Source organism: Artemia franciscana, chromosome 13 (genome assembly GCF_032884065.1).
Source record: "Artemia franciscana chromosome 13, ASM3288406v1, whole genome shotgun sequence".
Lineage (NCBI taxonomy): Eukaryota > Metazoa > Arthropoda > Branchiopoda > Anostraca > Artemiidae > Artemia > Artemia franciscana.
Genome location: NC_088875.1, coordinates 25,777,667 through 25,804,366, shown reverse-complemented (window position 1 = coordinate 25,804,366; position 26,700 = coordinate 25,777,667). Strand labels below are relative to the sequence as shown.

The 26,700-nt window shown below is 34.4% G+C and overlaps 2 protein-coding genes across 4 annotated transcripts in view; one reads left to right on the top strand and one right to left on the bottom strand.

Annotated features, from left to right (window-relative positions):
• LOC136034719 (tax1-binding protein 3 homolog) overlaps window positions 1-22,003 on the bottom strand; it is a 32,603-nt gene extending 10,600 nt beyond the window's left edge. Inside the window, exons 1-3 of the mRNA XM_065716081.1 lie at window positions 21,762-22,003; window positions 7,910-8,038; window positions 3,271-3,348 (exon numbers count right to left, since the gene is read on the bottom strand). Coding sequence (XP_065572153.1) covers window positions 3,271-3,348; window positions 7,910-8,038; window positions 21,762-21,806 — 252 coding nt within the window. The 5' untranslated portion in view covers window positions 21,807-22,003. The remainder of the gene's footprint in view (window positions 1-3,270; window positions 3,349-7,909; window positions 8,039-21,761) is intronic.
• The window catches only part of LOC136034718 (calcyphosin-like protein), a 48,615-nt gene continuing 36,673 nt past the window's right edge, over window positions 14,759-26,700 (top strand). The window contains exon 1 of one of the 3 annotated variants that reach the window (XM_065716079.1): window positions 14,759-14,888. The gene's annotated coding sequence lies outside the window, so the exon portion shown is untranslated. Of the gene's footprint in view, window positions 14,889-15,026; window positions 15,173-25,593; window positions 25,739-26,700 lie in introns of those variants that run through there. The other 2 variants (XM_065716078.1, XM_065716080.1) reach the window with 2 other exon arrangements.

Here is a 26,700-nt window from a genome sequence, read left to right as displayed (position 1 = left end):
GTAATTTTTACGCTTATTTTCAATGTTGTAAGAAATACAAAAGAAAATATTTGTAATATAATTCGTTTCCAGTAAAGCGGCAATGACGTTTTAGATTTTTGCAGGTACGGAAAGGGGCAGTGCCCAAACTCCTGTTTGTAGTGATTTTTGTTCATTTTGAGCTTGATTTGCATATTCAATTTAAGTTTCACTCGTTTTAAAATTTTTGTTACTATATGTTGTATGTGTTTTGGTATAAATTTTTATTTAACCCTTATTCGTTTTGGGTCCATTTACACTTCAATAGCAGAAGAATTTTGTTCGTTTTAATCTTGATTTTTTTTTTATTCATTTTGGTTAGTACTTGTTGCATTTTCTTTTTTGTTTTTTTTTTTTTACCATGACTGTTTATTTAGTTCCTGTTCGTTTTGGGTTTCCTTTATTTCTGGTCGTTTTGAGTTTGAATTATTGTAGGTTTTCATTTCTTCTGATCCTAAGTTTAATATGGAGTTTATTTTTCTTTGAAAAACTTTTTTCAGAAGTTTTTTAATTAATTAAAACAAATAAACACGAATCAGTTATCTTTCTTCAGGTAAAAAAATACAAAATTCCACATTTTTATGTGTAGGAGCTTGAAACCTGTACAGGAGGGTTCTCTAACATACTGAACTTGACGGTGTGATTTTCATTAGGATCCCGCGACTTTTTGGTGGTGCTTCCTACCTTTTTTGAAAACCAGGCAAATTTCCTCATGCTCGTAGCTTTTGATGGGTAACATTAAACTTGCTGAATTGTGTATATTGGAATTACCATAAAAGGCCAATTCTTTTAATGTATTAACTGTCATGAAAACTCTTTTTTTTGAGACTTTGGGTTACTATTACAGTCCTTACTTAGTCCGTAACCACAACCTGTTTGATAGTTCGTTATCAAGACCTCTAGTCGAAGATATCTTAAAATAAAAAATCCGAAACAAAGTTGTTGGAGATAGACACCAAAAGCAAAGACTTTAGGGATTTTGAATATTTCCATCGCAAAAAAAAATGTATATATAGAGGCAAGTTTGCGAAGGAAATAATTATTACATTTGGAAAAAATGACATATAAAATTGTCAATTTATCTTTTAGCTAGTGAATTCATTCATGACTGAAATATTTATCAGTGTTTTACCATCTTGAAACAACAACTTCTACTAACAACGCACTGCAGCACCATGCACCCTGAGGCCAACACAGCAACGCCTGGCCTTCCTACCTATTCAGAATATAATTTGCACTTTACTGAAAAAAAAATTCAAATTTTAATGTTTTAACTTTTTGACTCTAATGAATAAAAAACCATAAGGATTTTAAGGAATAAATATCAGCATATGTATATTAAACTGATAATGAATATTCAATTTTATTTTTTTTTCAGTAAAGTGTAAATCATGTTCTGAGCTTGAGGCAAAGGAGTTGTGAGCCTTACTTATGTTAATTTATGCTCGTTTTGAGTTTGACTTGGTTATGTATTGTAATTTCTGTTTGTTTTGGGTTTCATTTATTCATTGATGATGATTTTTAGTAGATTTACTCATTAATCAACTTATTTTGAAAAAAAGAATTTATATTTTTGCTCGCTATTTGTATGCTGGAGAAACTTTTTTAACACTTTTTAACAACATACATCCTTTCGAAAATCTTGAGACAAATAGTAGCGTTGATTTTAGTTTTATACCTCCTCAATTGACCTGAAAAATAAAACTTAATAGAATTTCCAGAAAATTCCATCTGTGCCCTTTGACAGCCTCAATACGCTTACACTCTTTTGATTTAGTTAAATTTTAAGAGCAGAAGTAGCAATAGAAGTAGCCCCGAAAGTTTGAACTTAATACCCTAAGTCGTTCTTAGGATTTTGCTGAGATGTCTTATTGGCAAATACACATAGTGCGTCTTGAATTAATTTTAAAGCAGCATTTAGTTTTTAAGCATAATGAACGAATTGCATAACTATGTTGATTGACCAGCCCATAACCCCAGAGATATAGTTACTAGACCGTTCTATGCTGAGGAAAATGACCATCTTAAATTTGTATTGGAAGTGTTTGGAAAAATGTGGGCTAAAGAGAAGGGCTGATTGCCTTCCAATCACTTTTGACTCTAAAAAAGGACATTATAACTTTTAATTTTCAATCAAATTCGCCCCTTTGAAAGATTAATGATATTACCAGCTATGATAGAGCAGCTCTGCCTATGATATTGCTTATATGCCCTATTAAAAACCTGCATTCATAGTTTTTTCGTCGCAATGGGAACTCCTCATTAACGTTCCCTAAAACTTTTAAATTAATGCCCTTAAGTGTTATTCATCATAGTAACCGTAAAAGTTCAGATCCAGCACAACTTACCACGAAAGGTCTAACTTAATAATGTAGGTCGTTATTGTGATATTGCTTTGTCACCCATTTGACAATCTACTTGATCATAGTTCGTTTTGACTTGCTTGAATATCCCCCTAAATACTCCTTAAAAGCTTCCCCTTAATACCCTTAGTTTGTGTAGTAGCAATAGTAGTAATAGTAGCAGTATGCATATAATATCTTTGTTTTTTTTTAACATCAGCACACGATGCACACGATGAAATTTTCAAGTTAATACCATAAAGTCGTCCCCAAAGCATTTCTGATACGTCTTATTGACAATTTATGTGGGCAAAGTGTGTTTCGATTAAGTTCGAAACAGTTTCAATATTGCCCAATATTTTTGCCTCAATACACTTAGTTTTAGTAGCAGTAGCAGTAGCACAAATAGTTTTAGTAGTAGCAGCAGAAGAATTAATAGCAGTAGTCATAGATTTAGTGGCAGTAGTAGTAGCAACAGTAATAATAATAGTAGCAATAGTAGTAATTGTACGAGCAGAAGCTATAGTATCGTGATGCAAATATTGTCTTTTGATTAGTTCAACATCCCCCACAACAGGCCATGTAAGTTTCAATTTCAAACACAAAACTATTCTTGACAACCTGCATACGGATGGTATGTTTTACGGATGGACTTTATTTTACGATGGACTTTGTTTTACGGATACGGATGGACCTTTCAATAATGCTGAAAAAATAGATGTTTAAAAACTTTGTTTGGATGTTTGTTTTCGGAAATGATCGGTGTAGAGGGAGGGGGCTAACATATATTTCAGGAAATCAGAGGACCTGTTCAGACGCGCGATTAGCCTAGAGGGATGAGTTATACATCTCATCTTCACAAAATATATCAGGTAAGGCCCTTTGAATTAAAGCTCATTGATATACTAACTTGTAAAATCTTGTCATGTACTCTTAAGCCTGATTTAGCAGCTGGGCTTCCGCTATATATTTCAGTTACATAGATACCCTGCAAAACAAATTAGCTTAAATTATGTTTTTAGCACACATCACTAAGGACATTAAATTGTTTTGTATAAGAAAAAAAAACGAAAAAAAAAACACTGAGAAAACTATCCTAAATATCTTGCAACTAGATTAAAACTGTTTGTTATTAAAAAGATTTAGCAGCTCCTATTGCTACACAACAAGTCATTTCAAAAAATAAGCAAGTGTCGAAAAACATACACACAACAAAGAAAAGGAGCAAAAGTATGAACAAACATTGGATGTCATGTTTGTTCGAACGTGCAAAACAAAGACAATTTGAATAATTACCTAAAGTAGATTCAAACTGATTTATCATATCCCATTTTGGAACACATTTTTTGGTCATGATTGTTCTTCCCATTTTCGTTTAGTCATTTTCAGTTACGTAGTGTAACTGAATTTCAGTTTCCCTAGCATAGTTTGGATTGCAGCAATTTCAATAATAACATTTTGGGTTTCTCTCGCTGTTTTAGGATTTTAATTATCTCTTAGATAACTGGAAAGATTACTCGAAATCTAAGAAACATCTAAACATAATTTGAAAAACTCCCTGGTAAAGGACGAATACAGCCCAAAGTAAAAAAAAAAATATACAAAAATCCCTGAGATGCCATCAGATGAAAACAAAAAGACACCATTGGAATCGCCTTGATCAAAAACCCTATATAGAAAACTTACAGTCCCTTGGCTTAAATAACAAGTAAAATTCCATGGCTGTTCAAGCCAAGAAAAATCCTTTTTTTTTAAACTGTCATAGTAAAGAACGACCTCTAGTCCATAGTAACTAACATTTTAAAACAAATTGCAATTTTCGAAAAAAAAACAAATCCTCGTTTGTATGATGATGGAACACACTTAACTTTTGACAAAATAATATAGCCCAAGCATCTTTTGAAAATTTGCTTCTCTGAGGCGTGGTGCCATACTTGACTGACCTCATTACCTGACTCCCTTTGGTTTGTTCTTTACTATTCTAACTAAGAGAAAACCATAGACTTTTCCCCGTTTTGTACCATACAAGAAAAAAACCCTCCCCTAAAGCCCTTCTATTGGATGAATCAAACACTAGCTCATAATCTACACAACTGAGGACTAAAGGGGTTTGATGACTTAGTACTTCTCAATTTTATACAAGAGCAAAAATTGGGTTGATGTATTCTCTCCCCCTCCTAAGACAACGCTGGTTTAGAAGTAATTATGAGAACTATCTGGAAGATTTTCACCGGGAGGGGGGGATTTTCTGACGTTCACAGAAAGGAGATATTCAAAACTTGTTGCATTCTTCATATGACGTTGAAAACTAAACATTCCCCTGGATTGAACAACAAGGAAACTCTCTTATTTTGCATTGGCAGCACTGATACATCATAAAGAGCTGTCCAAGGACTCATTTGAAAGGAAACTCCTATATCTAGTGGGTTTTGTAAAGAACAGTTTATTTCTATGATAGTAGAGTTATACAGAAATACCTTAATAGTATTCTTTTTGTGAAGCGGTAGGGCTATATGATAAACGTTTTACAAACAAACATGAACAAAAAGCAAAAAACTTAAACTTGATTTTCTAAATTTTAGGGGTAATAGCTAACCAATAGCCCAGATTCCATGGCATCCTTTGAGAGTCAATTCATAATGCAGTATACCTTTGATATGTACATTTGCAATAATTTTGTGTATTTTTATATCTTTGATTTAGAGATGTTTTCAGAAGGTTATTCCAGATGCAAGGGAGGGGACGGGGGAGATAAGCAAAACTCAACAATAGGACACAACATCTCTTACATCCAATCAAACAGTTCGTGGTAACGAACTGTAGTAAGGAGCGACCCTGCTCAATAGTAACCCAAACTCTAAAAACTGGAATTTTGATGCCAATAGCTACATCAAAAGAATCGCATTTTAATGCTGATTTTAAATATATAAGTTTCATCAAGTTTAGTCTTACCCATCAAAAGTTACGAACCTGAGAAAATTTACCTTATTTTAGAAAATAGGGGGAAGTACCCCCTAAAAGTCATTGAATCTTAACGAAAATCACACCATCAGATTCAGCGTATCATAGAACCCTATTGTAGAAGTTTCAAGCTCCTATCTAAAAAATGCGGAATTTTGTATTTTTTGCCAGAAGGCAGATCACGGATGCGTGTTTATTTGTTTGTCTGTTTGTGTTTTTTTCCCAGGGGTGATCGTATTGACCCAGTGGTCCTAGAATGTTGCGGGAGGGCTCATTCTAACGGAAATGAAAAGTTCTAGTGCCCTTTTTAAGTGACCAAAAAAATTGGAGGACACCTAGGCCCCCTCCCACGCTAATTATTTTCTCAAAGTCAACAGATCAAAATTCTGAGATAGCCATTTTATTCAACGTAGTCGAAAAACCTTATAACTATGCATTTGGGGACGACTTACTCCCCCACAGTCCCCGTGGGAAGGGCTACAAGTTACAAACTTTGACCAGTGCTTACATATAGTAATGGGTATTGGGAAGTGTACAGACGCTTTCAGGAGGATTTTTTGGCTGGGGGAGGGGTTGAGAAGAGGGAGATATGTTGGGGGAACTTTCCATCGAGGAATTTGTCATGGGGGAAGAAAATTCCCATGAAGGGAGTGCAGGATTTTCTAGCATTATTTAAAAAAAAACAATGAAAAAATAAATATGAAAAAGTTTTTCACCTGAAAGTGAGGAGTAGCATTAAAACTTAAAACGAACAGACATTATTAACGCATATGAGGGGCTCACCTCCTCCTAATACCTCGTTCTTTACGCTAAAGTATTTTTAGTAATTTCAACTATTTATTCTACGGTTTCTGTGATTCAGGGATCATTCTTGACGAATTGGGACAAAATTTAAGGTTTAGTGTAAAGGGCGAGTACTGACGAGGTGGCGAACCCTCTCATATATGTAATAAAAACATGAGAATACAAAAGTTCGTTACGTAAGCTAATTTATAAGTTACGTATATCTTTTACTAATAAAAACATTCGTAAAAAATTAAAAGTTCTAGTTGCCTTTTTAAGTAACCAAAAACTCGGCGGGCAACTAGGCTTTCTCCCCAGCTCCTTTTTTTCTCAAAATCATTCGATCAAAACTATGAAAAAGCCATTTAGCCAAAAAAATAAACATGTCAATTCTGTTTTAATTATTCCTCTGCGGAGAGCCAAAATCAAAACATGCATTGATTCAAAAACGTTCAGAAATTAAATAAAAAAAAAACAAGTATTTTTAACTGAAAGTAAGGAGCGACATTAAAACTTAAAACGAACAGAAATTACTTCGTATATGAAAGGGGCTGCTTCCTCATCAATGCCCCGTTCTTTATGCTAAATTTTTTTACTGTTTTAAAAAGTAGGGTCGAGAGAAAGAGTAAAAAGTACAATAGGACACAACATCTCTTAAATGTAATTAGATGCAAAAGATGGCACGAGTTGACGAGAATAATAGAATCTTAAAGAACCAAGGACATCAAAACAAAAACATGTTTTATCCTCCTGGTTCATCTTACATCTAGTCATAAATGAAAACCAGGATTTTCTACTATTTTTCTTTTGATTATTATAAAAATACAAAAAACTTTCTTGTTCTGTAAATTCTCTTCTTTTTTTGCCACGTTTGAATCATGGAAAGAAACAAGCGGAAACATTAGTTATTCACAAAACAAACCAAACCATTGTAAGACCCAATTTATCTGCAGTGATCGTCAAGCAATACAACAACCAATGGGATGGTACAACTACTATGTTCAATCTAGGCTAATGACATGCAAAAATTAAGTAAAGAAAGTGATATTTTTAAATCAGGAGAAAAGAAGGACTCTTGGTGTGTCAATAGTCAACTAAAGGGATAAATATAACAGAATAAAACAGTCTAATCGGTTTTTCTAAAATTATATTTTGTAGGTAAATCAATTAACTAACAATTTAGTGTTTTTAATCTTGAACAATTTTTAATAGTATACATATTAATGCACAATTTAGATTCATGGTACTTTTTGTCTTTTGCTATAGTGATCAGAAAGCTGCAGTTTTTAGAGCTCCACAATGAAATTTATTTTTTACCCATTTTCTGCCAAATATTCACACATATTCTTTGTCACCAAACTTGGCACCCGCTAAGCATAAAACTACCGAACTGCAATGGAAGTCTTTTTCCTTGAAAACTGAGTTCTTGCGTTTTCCTATTTTTTAAGATATGTATTGTTGTGTAGGTTAAAACTTAATCAATTTAAAAAAAACAGGTTTTTTTCAATGTCCTGGTACTTTAATATTGCACCCCACACCCCATGCCCAAGTTATGTATACGACCCTGCTTTAATGCCTCTTTTATGTCTTGAATATAATGCCCTACATTTATCCAATGTAACTTACTGTTAAGTACATTTGATGAATTTGCCTATGTATGTAAAATGAGTATCGAATTAAGTGTTCGCCTTATCATGTAGTTAGACTGTCATCCAAAAGACTGAGGTTGATGTCTCGATTTTATTATAGGAAACCGGGTAAATTTCACAAGCCTATTCTTGCTAATAAAACTAAAATGCACTTACATTATCACTGTAGCCATGAGGATTTTTTCTATAATCTTGGTCTATTCCTCCTCCAATTTTGAAACCACATTTCATAACTAAAGCACTATCTGATGATGTCTCTCCTTCTTTTCTAACAGTTATTGGTATCTGAAAACAAATGGATAACAGTTATTGGTATGTGAAAAGAATTTTTCACTTCTGCATGACACCCATCCTGGCGCATGAAAAAAAATAGTTTCATAGACAGCACAACAGTGCTGCCTAAATAAAGAGCAATGTGGGCACAATATATTATTATTATTATTATTTTTTTTTTAGACAACGATAGGAGCTCATTCGATTAGGAATTGAGAATTCTAGTACCCTTTCTATTAGTCAAAAGTGACTGGAGGACAACCAGCCCCCCTACACCCATCATTTCTCCAAACACATCCAATCAAAATTTTAAGACAGCCATTTTGGTCAGTGCAGTTGAAAGGTCCAGGGCGTTTGAAGATGACAAGCCCCCAGAGCCCTCAAGACAAGGGTTGTAAGTGATGCTCTGGGGCATATAAGGCTTTAGTGGGAAGGTAGGTTGTATAAACTTCGAAGGGGTTCATTGGATTGGAAATCAGAACCCAGCCCCACGTTTTATTTTCCCCAAACGAAGCTTATATAAATTTTGAGATAGCCATTTGTTCAAAACAGTCAAAACATGACATAAAAAGGCCTTTGGTGTTGACACAACCCCACCCCCCAGAATCGGGGGGAAAGGGTTGTAAGTTATGCCACACGGCATGTAAAGTTTTTCTCGAAGGGGCGGTTGTGTGAACTTTAGAAAAGGCTCTTTAAATTGGAAATTTAGAGTTCTCGTTCCGTTTTAAGAGTTAAAAGTAATGGAGGGCAGCTAGTCCCCCCTCCCTGACATCCTCTTTTCCCAAAATGTACCTGATCGAAAAGTAGGATAGTCATTTTGTTCAGAATAGTCCAGAGAGCATATAACAATGCCTTTGGGGTGGAAACAAGCCAAGGAGCAAGGGTGGTACGTTATGCCTTGGGGCATATAAGGTTTTTACGGAACAGGTGGTTGTATAAACTTCAGATCAGATGGGATTTATTTGATTGGAAGTCGGCAGTTCTAGTGCCCTTTTTAAGAGTCAAAAGTGAATGGAGGGCAGCCAACCCCTCCCCTACAAGCTTATCAATCCCCAAAACACATCTGATCCAAACTTCAAGAGAGCTATTTTGTGTAGTATTGTTAAAAGGTCCAGTAATTATGTCTCTGGGGATGTGAACCTCCCCACAATCCTCAGGACAAGGCCTGTGAGCAACGCAACTCGTCCATTGTTTGTATATAGTATATGTTTTTGAGAAAAGTATGCATATTTGAACTTCGCTGTCCAAAAAGACGAAGGCCATTCAGGCGAACCTTTCAAAGAGTGTTGAGGGTAGTATTGAACTAAATCAAAACATGTTATGTGTATGCAGATTGTCCTAACCTCACCCAGAATACAGCACAAAAAAAAAATCTATGATGCCTAAAGATAGGCACAAAACTGCGTGTCTCCTTTTTATTTGATATAATATCATAAGTCTCTGACCCAAAGGAACCACAGTGCTGAAAAAAGCGAAGTCAAATATGGCTGCAAGGGCTTACAATGCTCAAAAAGGACTAACCTTTTTTCATATTGACTGAAAAAAGAAGAATGAAAATTTTAAAAAAACAACATTAATTTGGTATACCCCAAAGTAGGTGGAAGTTTGTTTTTTTCTTTGGTTGGCTTTTGTTTCTTTCTACAGAGAACTAGGCATTATTGGCAAACTTTGACTTTAATCTAAATAGCTCAAGATGTGTCTTTGCTTGAGCTCAAGCAGCTATGGGCTCCCCCTATGAGCTCCAGCAGATTTTTGCCCCTTTACTAATTTCAAAAAATGTTTTTCAGCATTTTTAATTAAAAATCCCCTTTTTGGCATTGTCATTGTAAAGTAACAAAATAAGACGTAAAATTGTATCCCTGAGAGGTTGAAATATATATTTAGCCCCTCCCCCCAAAAAAATCATGAATTGGCACCACTATATTTATGTGGCATAAAACTAAAACACATGACTTCAAATTGATTGCATTTGAAAGTGGGAACCCTCAAGATCTTTTTCTTTATGTGATGAATAAAAAAAAAACTTTTTTCTATAAAAAAAAAAATGTTCAAAGAAAAGTACCATAATGAGTTATATTAAACCAATGAGGAGCAGAAATAAAGTTCGGTAATAATTTAATCATACAACCATAGATCATATACAATCAAACAGTTCGTGGTAACGAACTGTAGTAAGGAGCGACCCGGCTCAATAGTAACCAAAACTCTAAAAAAAGGAATTTTGATACCAATAGCTACATCAAAAGAATCGCATTTTAATGCTGGTTTTAAATATATAAGTTTCATCAAGTTTAGTCTTACCCATCAAAAGTTACGAGCCTAAGAAAATTTGCGTTATTTTAGAAAATAGGGGAAAACACCCCCCAAAAGTCATAGAATCTTAACGAAAATCACACCATCAGATTCAGGGTATCAGAGAACCCTACTGTAGAAGTTTCGAGCTCCTATCTACAAAAATGTGGAATTTTTTGCCAGAAGGCGTGTTTTTTTTCCCATGGGTGATCGTATCGACCCAGTTGTCCTAGAATGTAGCAAGAGGGCTCATTCTAACGGAAATGAAAAGTTCTAGTGCCAGAAGGCAGATCACGGATGCGTGTTTATTTATTTTTTGTTTGTTTGTTTTTTTTTGTTTTTTTTTCCCAGGGGTGATCGTATCGACCCAGTTGACCTAGAATGTTGCAAGAGGGCTCATTCTAACGGAAATGAAAAGTTCTAGTGCCCTTTTTAAGTTACCAAAAAAATTGGAGGGCACCTAGGCCCCCTCCCACGCTAATTATTTTCCCGAAGTCAACGGATCAAAATTCTGAGATAGCCATTTTATTCAGCGTAGTCGAAAAACCTTATAACTATGTCTTTGGGGACGACTTACTCCCCCACAGTCCCCATGGGAGGGGCAACAAGTTACAAACTTTGACCTGTGCTTACATATAGTAATGGTTATTGGGAAGTATACAGGCGTTTTCAGGAGGATTTTTTTGGTTGGGGGAGGGGTTGAGAAGAGGGGGATATGCTGGGGGAACTTTCCATCGAGAATTTGTCATGGGAGAAGAAAACTTCCATAAAGGGAGAGCAGGATTTACTAGCATTATTTAAAAAAAAAATTAAAAAATAAAAGTGAAAAAGCTTTTTCAGCTGGAAGTAAGGAACAGCAATAAAACTTAAAACAAACAGAAATTATTACCCATATGAGGGGCTCACCTCCTTCTAATACCTCGCTCTTTACGCTAAAGTATTTTTAGTAATTTCAACTATTTATTCTACGGCTTTTGTGATTCAGGGGTCATTCTTAATGAATTGGGATAAAATTTAAGCTTTAGTGTAAAGAGCGAGGTACTGACGATGGGGCGAATCCCCTCATATATGTAATAAAAACATGAGAATACAAAAGTTCTTTACGTAAGCTAATTTATAAGTTACGTAAATCTTTTACCAATAAAAAGATTCGTAAAAAATTAAAAGTTCCAGTTGCCTTTTTAATTAACCAAAAAATCGGAGGGCAACTAGGCTTCGTCCCCCGCTCTTTTTTTTCTCAAAATCATTCGATCAAAATTATGAGAGAGCCATTTAGCCGCCGCCAAAAAAAAAAAAAAATGCAAATTTCGTTTTGAATATTCCTCTGCGGAGAGCCAAAATCAAAACATGCATTGATTCAAAAACGTCAGAAATTAAATAAAAAAGCAAGTTTTTTTTAACTGAAAGTAAGGAGCGACATTAAAACTTAAAACGCACAGAAATTACTTCGTATATGAAAGAGGCTGCTTCCTCATCAACGCCCCGCTCTTTACGCTAAAGTTTTTTACTGTTTTAAAAAGAAGAATTGAGAGAAAGAGTCAAACTTTAGCGTAAAGAGCGGGGCGTTGACGAGGAAGCAGCCTCTTTCATATACGAAGTAATTTCTGTGCGTTTTAAGTTTTAATGTCGCTCCTTACTTTCGGTTAAAAAAAACTTGTTTTTTTTTATTTAATAAATAAAATGAAGCCAAAACAAACAGACATTACAATAAGTAACCAAGTCAAACTAAGAACAAACAAGAATTAGTACAAATACTCAAACAGGCATAGAGTGAACAGAAATTATTATGCTCCAGCATTCTAAACACCAGAACGTCATTAGTGCTTCACTAAAAACAACTTCTATTTCAGGCTATGTGTTTTAATTTGTCAAAACACGAAAAAAATAGTATAATGACCAAAATCGCTGAAAAGAACAAATAAATTGCAGATTGATAGTTTAATAAATACTGATATTTATTCCTGAAAATCTGAACATTTTTGAATTTATAAACGCTAAAGAAGAAAAATTTAAAAATGTATTTTCTTTCATGTAAAGTGCAATTGATGTTTTGATCTTAGGGAGCATTACCCCTGCTTTTGTTTGTGGTAAATTTTGTTCATTTTATATCTGACTTGGTTGTTTAGGGTTACATTTAGTTATTAATAGCAATTTATGGTCATCTTTAGCTTTTCTTTTATGTTTGTTTTTAATTTACAGTCTTTTTTACTGGTTAATAAATCAATATATTAATCTTTTTTGGTTTTTCTGCATAAAATTCAAGATTTAGGCATGCTATTTATATTTTGTACAAAATTATGTGCAAAAATTTAGTAATAGTTATACTATAGTGCTTTACATAGAGGGGTATAGGGAATAATATTCAAGTAAATAGGTTGAAAATCTGCTTAGCCTTTGAGGTTTTACAGGGCCGAAGAAAACAGACCCTCATGATGCTATAGCCTTGAATATATTAATCAACCATCCCACAACAAACATGCCCTAAAAGTTCCAGTATAATACCTTTAGCTTTTCCTTGAACATTGTATAGATGCCTTTTAGAAAATCTGGATACAGGTAGCGTCTTTTGATGTAGTTTTAGATCTGCCTCAACTTTCCCTGAAAGTTTCAACTTAATACCCAATTGTGTTCATGATATATCCCATCTTTGACAACCTGGATGCATTTAAACTCTTTTCCAACAGTAATAGCAGTAGCAGCAGTCAAGATTGCAGCAGAAATAGGAGTTGCAAGTCGTCACAGTTGCAGTTCCAAGTAGTTGCAGTTGCAGTTCCAAGTAGTTGCAGTTGCTGTCACAAGTAGTTGCAGGCACAGCTACAAGTAGCCAGAGTTGCAAAGTATTCATAGTCTCAAAGTAATCACAGTTGGAAGTATCAACAAGTAACTGCAGTTGCAAGTAGTCATAGTCGCATTCATAAGTAGTCACACCCATAAGTAGTCACATCAGGAGTAGTAGCATAGATAGTTGTAGTAATAGTTGCATTAGTAGCCCTGAAAGTTTCAACTTAATACCCTTTGCTGTTCCTAGGATATTTATTTATTTATTATTACGAATAGCGGTAAGCATCAATGCTTGTCGCAAAAACACAAAAACACAAAATCATAATACTAATCTAAAGTAAATTGGCAACGACAAACTAAACAGAAAAAACTTCTAAATAATACGACACTACACAACAAAAGCGTCTAAATAAAAAGGCGTATTTACTAATGCACCCTTAAAAATTCGAACAGTCTCTGCCTCAAGAACCTCCAAAGGCAAACCATTCCATGGTCCGGCAATTCTACTAATAAAAGATAATTGACCAATTTTTTTCAGTGGTTTTGGGGGATATAGTTTATAATTATGCTGACGAGTAGAGTGATAATGGCTAAATTTCAAAAATAAATTTGGATCAACATCATCGACTCCTTTAATTATACGAAACACATTTACAAGGTCATTGCGACGTCTACAAAACTTCAACGACGGGAGTTGAAGCCTAGAAAGTCTCTGCAGATAGGAAAGGTGCTGAAGGTATGGGACCAATCTAGTGGCCCTTCTCTGAACCTTTTCTATCCTATGCTCATCCGTTAGACTTAATGGAAACCAAACAGAAGTATTATACTCAAGAAGCGGGCGGACCATTTATTTGTATAGTAGTACGAGATTACGAAGGTTAAACCTACTAAAGCTTCTCCTTATAGACGATAAACGCTAATTTGCATTCTTTACAATTTCCGAAAACATCCTTATCAAATTTCAATTGGGTATCAAAGTAAACGCCAAGGTCACGCACTATTTCGTTAGTAGGGATTTGTGTGCCAGACAGCTGGTGACTATGCACAGGTGGGAGTTTACGAGCATAGTTTAGAACAACACACTTAGAAGGGTTTATGAACATGGAATTAGATTCGCACCAATAAGTTAGAGAGTCAAGATCCTCCTATAAAAGTTGCACATCGTTTTGATCTTGTACTGGTAGATAAAGTTTTACATCATCCGCGAACATCTTGACAGCAGAATGCTGAACAGAGGAAGGCAGATCATTAATAAATAAACAAAATAAAATTGGACCCAGGCAGCTACCCTGGGGGACTCCGCTTAACACATCAATTGAGGATGACATAGCTTCACCAACAACAACCTGCTGAGTTCGTCCATTTAGATAATCAGCAATAAATACAATTGTTTTTTTTACCCAATTTATAAGCTGCACATTCTTTAAGAAGGGTGGGTATTGAGACTTTGTCGAATGCCTTCGAGAAGTTGATGTAAATGCAGTCAAAGGGTATAGCTGAACTGGCAAAACGTTGAAAGTCCAAAGTAACCTCAAGAAGCTGAGCATTACAAGACCTATTTTTTTCAAAAACCATGCTGAGCAGGATTCCAAAGATGATTTCCATCAAAATACTTTTGAACGCGTGAAACAATCAACTTTTCCATCACTCGGCAAAAAAATAGACGTAATTGAAATCGGCCGAGTTTTTAAAAGCCGACATGGAGCCACTTTTGTGAAGTGGCTTTACCAAGGCCTTCTTCCACCCTGACGGACACAATCCATGCATCAAAGATAAGTTAAATATATAGGTAAGTGGTTCTGCAATTTCATGAGCAATTTGTCTTATCATTATGTTCGTGAAACCGTCTATATCCGGCGCTTTAGATGTATCTAATTTTATAAGAATAGTATGAACTTCAGCCAATGACAAATCTGAATCATCAAATGGAACAAGAATGTCCGACGACGCAATCGACTCTACTTGAGATGCAAAATTAGCTTCACTTGAATGAATTGGCTGTGTTTTAACAAAAACTGAAGGAAAAATTTGGTTAAAAATAAGAGCCTTCTCAGAATCACTATCAATCTTTTGGTGTGTATCCTGATGTGTGAATGTAGATAATATTGCTGATATAGTGATATAGCCTACCATTTTGACAGCCTGAATGCACATGGTGCCTTTTGATTTATTTTTACATCTACAAGAACCTTCTTTGACACATTAATACACATGGTACCTTTTGATTTAGTTTTACATCCCCATGAACTGTCCTTAACAGATTCAACTTAAAACATATTTCATTCCTGAGATATTGCATCTGTGCCATTTTGACAACCTGGATTCACTTCTACTCTATATTTGGTTCAATAATAGTAGTATTAGCACTAAAGGTTTCAGTTAAATACCCCTAAGCTATAGCTTCAACATTACTGATACCCTTTATATGACCTATATGCACAGAGTGTGTTATAATTTAGCTTCACATCCCTTAAAAGTTTCATCTTAATACCCTGAGCTTTTTTCAAGATCCAGGATCAAATATACCCCTTTTCCAAATAACATAACCTACATATAACTATTGAGCAACTTGCATAAATTACAGCCAATACTTCAAAGGTTGTGGGGGATATGTCTTCCCTGAAGGCATAGTAATTGGACCTTTCAACTATGTAGAATACCTCAAGTCCTGGACATTTTGAAAAGATATTTCTTTGGGGGGGGGGTAGCTAAAAGGAAAAGACTAGGTCCTAGAAAACCTATAATGACTTGAGACTCTTAAAAAGGACACTAGAAATTCTACATTATAATCAAATGAGCCCCCTCCAAAGTATATACAGTTGATGCAATTCTTGATACCATCAGCCATGAAAAAAATAAATGCATAGAGCCCACTTTACTTTTTACTTAGGCAGCATCATTTCATTGCCTATGAAAAATAAAAAAACATGGAGATTTAGATTTCTTGGAGATTAGATTTAAAAAAAAACATGAACGATGATAGATTTCTATAAAGGGCCTTAATCTTTACTCCTCCAACAAACGGTAAACATGTGCTAATGCCAAATGTATATTAAGAAAGAAATGTTGAATCTTATTATTTATTGAGAAGGCAGGGGATGCTCATTGGTTTCACAGATACTTGTTAGGAAAAATCAGTTTTTAAAATCATAGTAATTACTAAAATGTGTTCAACAGCAGCAAAATAGTGCTTCAACGTTTTCAGGCCAAAAAGATTAAAAACAGACAATCAGACAAAATCAAAACACAAGATTTTCACAGCAATATTTAGGATTTTTTAACATAAGACATTTTTTGGGAGGGGGGGGTGTTACAGTCATATTCAAGTATTAGTTGCTGAAAAATGCAAGGTCATACACTTTGGACACAATAACCCCCAGCAACAATACCTAATGACCCAAAACCCTAGGAGTCACCACATACTGGAGCATGTTCAGGAGGAGAGACCTTGGAGTTATTGTAGACTCCCAGTTGAAATTCAGCTCCCGCTCACAATAATTTGAAACAAAAAGAAACAATAGTATCTGTTCAGCATTTCAACTCTCCAGAAGGAAACACTAAAAATTCTTAAAATTTAGTAAAACATTCTAAAATACTTACAAATATCATTTGTGAATGCAGGTTCTACCCATCACCCTCCCTCCTATGCAAGAGTATCATGTATGAGGGGATGACCTCAAGATGTTTTCATCCAGTTGATAAAAGCGATTTGAGTTGGCAAAATAGTGGTGTGAGGCACTATTTTACTGGCTCAAACATTCTTTAAGTAGGGTAAATGGGTTGATGGAAATATATGTATGATGTAAAATCAAGGAAAAAAATCAGTCTCAGTTGGTAAAACAAAAAAAATGAAGTAATTCTAATAACAATATCACCCAAATCAGCTAGCAAAAATGACCAGCCAGATGCTAAAATCCATTGCCCCCCCCCCTATAAACTTATGGCTAATGATGCCTCTGCCTTTATGTGTGAATATATTGTCCAAATTTTCTTTCCTTTCTCTTTCTGCAGCTTGTTTACTTCGAAATTACTACAAAGGAAGGATTGAGCTATCAAAAATTCATTCAGTACATAGAATTGAGCAATAAAGGGTAAAAGAACCGATGATTCAACAGTACAATTTTGGGACCACTGTCCAGATCATCTTTCAAAACAGGATAACTCTGCTTAATCATGACTTGGAACACCATCTCTTGAACATGTCATTATATTTTGACAGTGCAAAATGTGGATACTATTGCATATACACCCAGATCAGAAAAGAATATTACATTCAATCAGTTTCCTGCTTTTGACACAAATGAGCTCCTGACAACTTTTTAGCAATGTAATGTTCAAACTGTCATTACTGGGTTATTTTTTTTTTTGCAAAAAAAAAGCTAGGATCAGCACCAATGTTTCAAGATACATCCAATCTTTTCTCAAATGTAGCCACATTGGCTTTCTCTTGATATAGTTAGATTAAAATGGCAGCAAATGTTATATTGACAAAACTAGGTTCCAAGTGTTGAAAATTCTTGTCTGATGTAGTGGAATACCTGACGAACTAAAAATGTTCCTTCAGCTGGATTCAAACATAGATATTAGCTTCTATCTAAAAATTAATTTCTTTTGAGAATATCTTATAGTAACCTTGTCGAAATTTTTGACTGACAGCAACAGACCCTGTCGAAAATATAGGTGACTGTCAAAACTTCACTGAACATGTAAAACAGATAAGAAACAAGTGGTGTCAATATTCAAGGGTCCTCTGACAAAATCATAGTTGTCAAATTTACAGGTACTTTCTCAAAAACGAGAGATTTTGATAACTATTATTTCTAATAAAATTTCGCATGAAAAAATATTAAGAAAGGTAATTTTTTTCAAATTGCGGTTTTACCAATTTGATGATAGATGTTTCCATCATCTGAGGAGCTGTTGCTTGGCCTAATACCATGTTATTATTTTTAAGCATTTGACTTGGTTGATAACAACACCTTAATTTAAATATGTACAAAAAATTTTTCTTTGAACCCCTCCCTACTTAGCATGGAATTCCTCAAGGAACCTTGGTAGGACCACTTTTATCTAGTATTGACTAATGAAATTAGTAGAAGATTCTCTAAAAGGTATGAATATGTAGATTTGCTGATCCTTAAAGCATTTCACAGAAACATCAAAAGTAACCCCCTCAAAATCCTACCCATTATGTATTTGTACATATACATTATCTAAAATGCTTTAGATGAAGCTAAAAATTGACATATGAAAGTAAATTCCACTAACTCAAATATAATGACAATAAATTCCTTAAGATTCTTGAAGTCCACTCCTGTTTTCTTAGACCCTATCATATCCAAAATGCTAGTGAAACATGTTAAACTCCTTGGTGTCACAAATTTCCAATAATCTTAAGTAGGACATCCATATTTCAAGGATTCTGGGCTATCCAGACAACCAATAGTAAAACCCAAATTTTTTTTAATTGGTTAAAATGGCAGATTAACTTTGAAATTCCAAAATGTTGACAATATTTTCACTTTGAATAATAAAGAAATCTTTGCTGGACTGTTAAATCTAAGAGGAAGTGGAGCATTCCAGATAGCATTTGGAGATCCTATTATTGTGGCATATATGAAGCATCGGGAAAAAAAGAAAAGTCGTATGACTTAGTTCACACAATTATACTCCATATGATTATCTGATTTTGTTCCTATACTTGATACAATTTTTTTGTTTTTGCTTAGTTTTATATGTTTATACAATAAACAAAGTTGAAGAGAAATAAAGAAATGAAGTAAAAAGAATAGTCATGTTGAATGCACCAGGATCCACCAACAAGCATTCCCTAAACATTTTGACACATATCAAAGTGGGTTTCAAACTTGCATCTAAAACAAGTAACTTTATTATTCTGTTGAATTTGTTGGTGAAAACACTCCAATTTCAGAAAAATCAGAGGGCTGTTCTGATGAAACTTCACATTTCTCATCAAACAGTTAGATTCTTAGTTGTTTCTTCTACATATTGAAACCCTTTTCAAACCAAAAGTCCTTGAATTAAGCCTTCCAGAGGAGAAATTTTTCTTTTATAGCAACAGTCAAATCATTGGTGCCTTTACCTTCTTTGCACATTAGGGGAAGAGGTTGGGATAAAGTTTAATGGTCAGCATTGTTCAATGGTACAAGCAATATTTTAGAATCTTTTCAGGTAGTTTCCACAATTTCATAGTCTTTCCTCTTAGAATGGGAATGCTAAAAGTGATACCAAACAAATATTGCTCAAAATTGGTTGGCTTTGAAAATAGGAAACTTTAATGTGCTCAAGCATTCCCAAATTACTTATCTGGCATGCCTAATTATTTAGTTTTTCATGAGACATAACTGATATTAGAGGTTGGTAGGAATACTACTTGAAACAGTCTGAATAAGGTACTGGGTGAATTACAACTACTAATAATAGAAAATGGAAAATTAATGAGGATAAGTGATGTCACATATAAACAAAAATTAATATTTTCAAAAATAAAAAGGATATGTGAAATTATAAGCAGAGAATAAAAAGAGGAAGTAATTTTGAAAAGCTACACATCTTCAGGGGTTTATGGATAAGTTATGTTAACAGTGGAGTACATGTGATTAATATTGATATTCACCTAGTAATATTTAGCATTCCAGTTGTCAAGTTGCCAGATAAGTATTTGTTGTTATCTTTTATGGATTACACCCAGTGAACTTAATATTGAGCAAATGAGTTGGATGCTCAAATGCAGTCTTAATGTTTTGTTTACCATGATGAGAAAATTTAAAAGATTCTTTTAGAGGGTAGGGGCAATGAATTTTTAGGAAGGCAAGTGTGAAGGTTTACCCAACTTGTGACTATACTAAGTATTCTTGATACTATAATAGGAATACAAATATATTAGTAAATATACACAAGATTTTATAACTGTCATAAGGACAAAGTGAACACTACTTGATTTGTTTTGTTTGTGCTGTTTCCAAATATAATATTCAATTCACTCACAAAAACACAACTGTCCCCTGATGGTCCTATATACATGCTAGCCCTAGTAATGTATTCCTGTTTTAGTTAAAGCTAGTCATATGTTGTAGCTCCTATATTAAACAAGTTATCTTCTCAGTATCAAATTTATCTCCTAATACCCCTTTAAATTGGACTTTTCTCTTACATAGGGGGCCCCAAAAAGGGTAATTTTTTCCACTTGGTCTGAAACTTGTAATAAGCATTGGGTCAAGCTTTCCCAATGCTGAAGGTAAATAAACAAAAAAATTGTTTCCCATCAATACACAACCCCAAAAAGTACCAGAAATGTACCAAAAAATGTTTTTCTACCCCCTTCAAATAGAAAGGACTATCTTGGAAACTTAAGGAGTGGGTTAATTCAATTTACCATTGAAAATTCACATGCCTTTTTAAAAGGTCAAGAGCTACTGGAGGGCAATCAGCCTCTCTTCAGTTCCTTTTCTGTGTTCTGTCCCTCCTCTAATCCCATAATATTGCATAAAATTTCTCTCTGTCTCACTCTTCCCAAATTTGGAAGACTTTGACTCAATTTTATTACCTAGGCTAATGAAGTAGTAATGACCATGGAGATACCATAAGCAAAGACTGAGGCCATGGATAGAGAGGGCAAGGGGATTTGGGGATAGAGAGAGGGCCAGGAAGTCATTGGTACAGGACCAGGAATCAAGGGGAGGGCCAAGGAGCCATAAGAGAAGGGCCAGGGGACAAGACCTAACCATAGGCCCATGATTGTGCCATGAGTCAATTATAATATACACCTACAGGCCCTACCTTTCTCTCAGCTTCACTTCTCCTCAGAGCTTTGAGCCCCAAAAAATTTTCTTGACTTCCAATATTTATTTTGGTGTAGGCATAGAGAAGGAAATAGATGAACAAAATGATTTATATTCCATAATATGCAGAATGATTGTACTGTAACTAACACATTTTGCATGCAGCCCTGCTATACATTGCAACCAACCCCCTCCCCCTCTTAATGTGCAAATATATATCCTAAAATATTTATTTTCAATGCATTCTGTCACCCATCACTTGTTTTTCTAGTTCTTGCTTCATCATAGTTGATTTAGTTTACAAGTGTATGGCTTAAAACAAGGAAGATCCATTGCAAGAATAGATAAGAAACATATAATTTTGGCTAAATATTTGCTTATTAGGGGGGAGGTAAAGTACAGCAGGATTACATGCAAAACATGTTAGCTACAATTATTTTCAATATTACGAAGTTTTGAAATTGTTTTCCTAACCAGGGGCATGATTTTCAATAGACAGGGAGCTCACAACTGCCTGATTGTGAAAATTGGCACCAAGTTTGCCCTCTACCCCTAGGATTTTGATGAAATTAGCCTATGCCAGTGTTCTTAGCATGTTTCTTACTGCATAGGCCCTTATCTGGGCATATACTTTTATTAGGCTATTCATTTTTCATCAGTTAAAATAGAATATTGATGACACATCTAATCACACTTGCTGGTAGGCCCACTAGTCAGTCAACACTTTTTTTTGCCTTGACCTTATAAACTATAGTATCAAAAAGAGCAAGAGCAGCAACCTCTTAAGACGTAATCGACATTGTTCTACCCAAATATGCCCTTGATGACAACATTTACCCATCTTAATATAAAGAACTTACACTTAGACATTCTATAGCAGTTCCTGGCTCATGCTGAAATGCCATTTGTAGCAATTTTATATTCAATGAAGCTTCAGATAAAGTTAAACTTATTGTATATTGGGGGTGACTAGACTTTTTCTCTTCTGTTTGACTGCCTAAAGATGTCTTCCTATAAATTATTGCTGGTCAAATCAAATTGAGATGAAAGATGGCCCAGCCCTTTTCATTTTGAAAGTCGCTGATCAGAGTTGCCTGATCAGCCTGATGGTTTATTTTAAGTTGCTTGGGCTAACGAATTATAAAAAACGTGAAAGCATCCGTCACAGACGAAATGTAAATAATGTAGTCGTCCAACTGATATAATTTCATGATACCAATTAATTTGGTGCTTAAACTTGTCTACCCTCAGATTCTCAAGCTTCTAGCATGCATGAACGTCATCATATATAACCTAAAGGCATCCTGATACCCGACTCACTGTTTAACATTAGGGCACATAGACATCTGTCTGATGTACTTTTTGTATCTGGCATTTTTTTTATCGATTGAACTGCATGAATTACGCCTTATAGAGCATATATATAAAGAGCAAACAGCATATGGACTACTTGGCTTCAGTATTTTTTGGTTTATAACGAATGATTACTTTTTTCACTTAATTGCGACAGTTGGTGGGATTTTGAATCAACCGACTAAAGGATTCTATGTTTTTAGAAAAAATTCAAGATTCTTCCATATTGCACAACACATGAATTGAATTTTTATGTTTCCTTTTTAATTTCTTGTTGTTACGCGATAGCAAGTCGTAATTTGGCTTTTTTTCTAGTTTCAAAGCATCACAGAAAACTTTTTGCAGCGCTTGATGCCAAACAAATATTAGTAAGCCACTAAAGAAAGTGTTTTGGTTTGCCTGTTGCAAAGTTTGGTGAGGAAGGCACACTGATAAAATTTTAGGCCAAATCTTTCTGAAAATGGCAACTTCATTATCCGATATTTATCATATAGACCTAAAAACCCGTTTGGTTTTCTTTTCGGCGGCAAATGGCTACGCCTGGGGGAAAGCGGTAACGCACCGAAAAAGTTTGGCAAGCTGCCAATTTTTCCTCAGAAGCGCGCCACTGATCAACGCCAATTTTTCTATTGAGAAGGATTTTTAAACTCGGGTATTAAGATGAACATTCTTAGGAAATATTCAGGGAGAGTTTCAAAAAACAACTATATGCTTACAGGTTGTCAAAAGGGTATAAAGGTTTTAAAAGCAATATCATATATTATACTCATAATGCACATTCATTTGTATTTTTTTCAGTAAAGTAAAAATTGTGTTCTGGCCTTGTGAAGACTTAAGGGTTTGTCAGCCCTACCCATGTTAATTTATGCTCGTTTTGAGTTTGACTAGGTTATTTATTATAATTTCTGTTCGTTTTTGGGTTTCATTTAGCTATTGATGCTGATTTGATCTAGTTTTAAGCTCGGTAGATTATTTGATTTTATTTTTACTCACGGAGGGCCATGCGTTAGCTTTCATGATTTTGGGATAAAATATCGTTAATAAGTTTCTATGAGGGAGGGGGTTGGGCCATGGATGGAGGTTCAGGGGTCACGTTCTATGAGTTTTGGAATGAGTTTTGGTCACGGAGGACCAGACGCAAGTGGGGGAGCTTTAAAGGGAGGATCAGGGGGTCATATCCCATGAGTTTTGGTATAAATTTCATTATTAGGTTTTTTGTTTTATTTTTTTAGGGGGGTTTGGGCCATAGAGGAATGACCAAAGGTCAGCTCCCATGATTTTTGGAGTAAAGTATTTTTTTCAGTAAAGTTAAAATTATATTCCGACCTTGAGAAAACTTAGGGGGTTGTGAGCCCTACCCATGTTATTTTTGCTCGTTTTGAGTTTAACTAGGCTATTTATTATAATTTCTGTTTGTTTTGGGGTTTCATTTAGTTATTGATGCTGATTTGGTGTAGTTTTAAGCTCGGTAGATTATTTCATTTTATTTCTACTCATTTTTCGTTTAATGGAGCTCTTTGCTTTTCTTTGAAAAACTCATTTTATGGAAAAACTTAATTAATTCACTACTGAAAAACCTTATTATTACCATAGGCAGCGCAAAAGCGCTGCCTAAGTAAAGAACGATGTTGGCACAATGTATTATTTATTTTTTTTAGACCAGGGCACTTGGTATCAAAGGAGTCGTCATAGGAACTTCAAAAAGGACTCATTCGATTGAACATTGAAAGGACTAGTGTCTTTTTTAAGAGTCATAAGTGATTGGAGGGCTACTAGCCCCTCCCCCAAGGTCATCATTTCTCCAAACATATCAAATCAGAATTTGAGATAGCCATTTTTTTCAACGTAGCTTAAAAGTCCGAAAATTATGTCTTTGAAGATAACAACCACCCCTTCCCCTCAGAGTCCTCAGAATAAGGGTTGTAAGTTATGCCCTTGAGGCATATAAGTTTTTTATAGAAAGTGTTGTCGTAGAAACTTCAAAATTGGCTCATTCATTTGCAAATTCAGGGGACTAGTGCCCTTTTTATTAGTCGTAAGCAATCGGAGGGTTAATGTCCCCCTCTGCACCCATCATTTCCTGACAAACTTCCAATAAAAATTTTTAGATAGCCATTTTGTTTAACGCAGTTGAAAGGTCAGGAAATTATATCTTTGAGGATGACATATCACCCTGAGCCCCCAGGACCAGGGTTTTAAGTTGTGCCCTTGGGGCATATAAAGTTTTTAAAGGAAGCGTGGTCATATAAACTTTGAGTTAAGCTTATTCAACTACTTCTGCTCATGAAATTTAAATAAATCAAAATAGTGTAAGCGAATCAAATCTGTCAAAAAGCACAGATAGAATTTTCTGGAAATGGTATTGTGTCAAGATTTTCGAAAGGGTGTATGTTGTTAAAAATTTTTGAAAAAGTATCACCAGCATACAAATAGTAAACAAAACTGCGAGCTCTTAAAAGAAAAATTGAAAAAAAAATCAAACTATTATTTTCTTTTTCCCTGAAAAAGACTTTGTCAATATAAACCTGACATAAATCAATTTAAAAAAAACTTTTTCCGCAAAATTGGTTTATTAAAGAAAAGTAAAAAGCTCCATTAAACCAAAAATGAGCAGAAACAGAATTAAATAATCTAACAAGCGTAAAACTACCACAAATCAGCATCAATGAATAATTATAGCCCGAAACGATAAGAAATTATAATACGCAACCGAGTCAAACTCAAAACGAGCAGATATTAACATGAGTAGGGCTCAACCCCTATGCCTTCTCAAGGTCAGAACATGATTTGTATTTTACTAAAAAAAAATACGATTGAATGTTCATTATCAGTTTATTATGCATATGTTGATATTTATTCCTTAAAATCTTAATAGTTTTTTATTTATTACAGTTAAAAAGTTAAAATATAAAAAATAGATTTTTTCAGTAAACTGCAAATAATATTCCGAATAGATAGGAAGACCTAGCGTTGCTGCATTAGCCTCAGGGTGCATGGTGCTGCAGTGATTTGTTAGTAGTAGTGGTAGTTTTAAAATGTTAAAACACTGATAAATATTATAATCATGAATGGGTTCACTAGTTATTAAATAAAAAAACAAGCTTTTTAAAATGAAAGTAAGGAGCAACATTAAAACTTAAAACGAACAGAAATTACTCCGTATATAAAAGGGGCTTTTCCTCCTCAACGCCCCGCTCTTTACGCTAAAGTTTCTTACAGTTTTAAAAATAGAGTTAAGAGAAAGAGTCAAACACCTTAAAATAACCTATCAGGCAACTCTGATCAGTAACTTTCAAAATGAAAAGGGCTGGGCCATCTTTCCCAGATGGCCAGAAAAAAAAAGTTTTTTTTTTCTGAAGAAGAAGTCAAAGAAACAAAAAATTTTTTTTGTTTATTTACCTTCAGCATTGGAGAAACCTTGACCCAAGGCTTATTACAAGTTTTAGACCAACTAGAAAAAATTACCCTTTTTGGGAACCCCCATGTAAGAGAAAAGTCCAATTTAAAGGGGTATTAGGAGAAAAATTTGATACTGAGAAGATAACTCATTTAATGTAGGAGCTACAACATATGACTAGATTTAACTAAAACAGGAATACATTACTAGGGCTAGCATGTATATAGGACCATCAGGGGACAGTGGTGTATTTGTGAGTGAATTGAATATTATATTTGGAAACAGCACAAATAAAACAAATCAAGTAGTGTTCACTTTGTCCTTATGAAAGTTATAAAATCTTGTGTATATTTACTTATATATTTGTATTTCTATTATATTATCAAGAATACTTAGTATAGTCATAAGTTGGGTAAACCTTCACACTTAGGGTGATAAGCCTTCCTAGAAATTCATTGCCCCTATCCTCTGAAAGAATCTTTAAAATTTTCTCATCATGGAAATCACAATCACATGTACTCCACTGTTAACATAACTCATCCATAAACCCCTGAAGATGTGTAGCTTTTCAAAATTACTACCTCTTTTTATTCTCTGCTTATAATTTCACATATCCTTTTTATTTTTGAAAATATTAATTTTTTGTTTATATGTGACATCACTTATCCTCATTAATTTTGCATTTTCTATTATTAGTAGTTGTAATTCACCCAGTACCTTATTCAGACTGTTTCAAGTAGTATTCCTACCAACCTCTGATATCAGTTATGTCTCATGAAAAAACTAAATAATTAGGCCTGTCAGATAAGTAATTTGGGAATGCTTGAGCACATTAAAGTTTCCTATTTTCAAAGCCAACCACTTTTGAGCAATATTTGTTGGGTATCACTTTTAGCATTTCCATTCTAAGAGGAAAGACTATGAAATTGTGGAAACTACCTGAAAAATTTCTAAAATATTGCTTGTACCATTGAACAATGCTGACCATTAAACTTTAGCCCAACCTCTTCCCCTAATGTGCAAAGAAGGTAAAGGCACCAATGATTTGA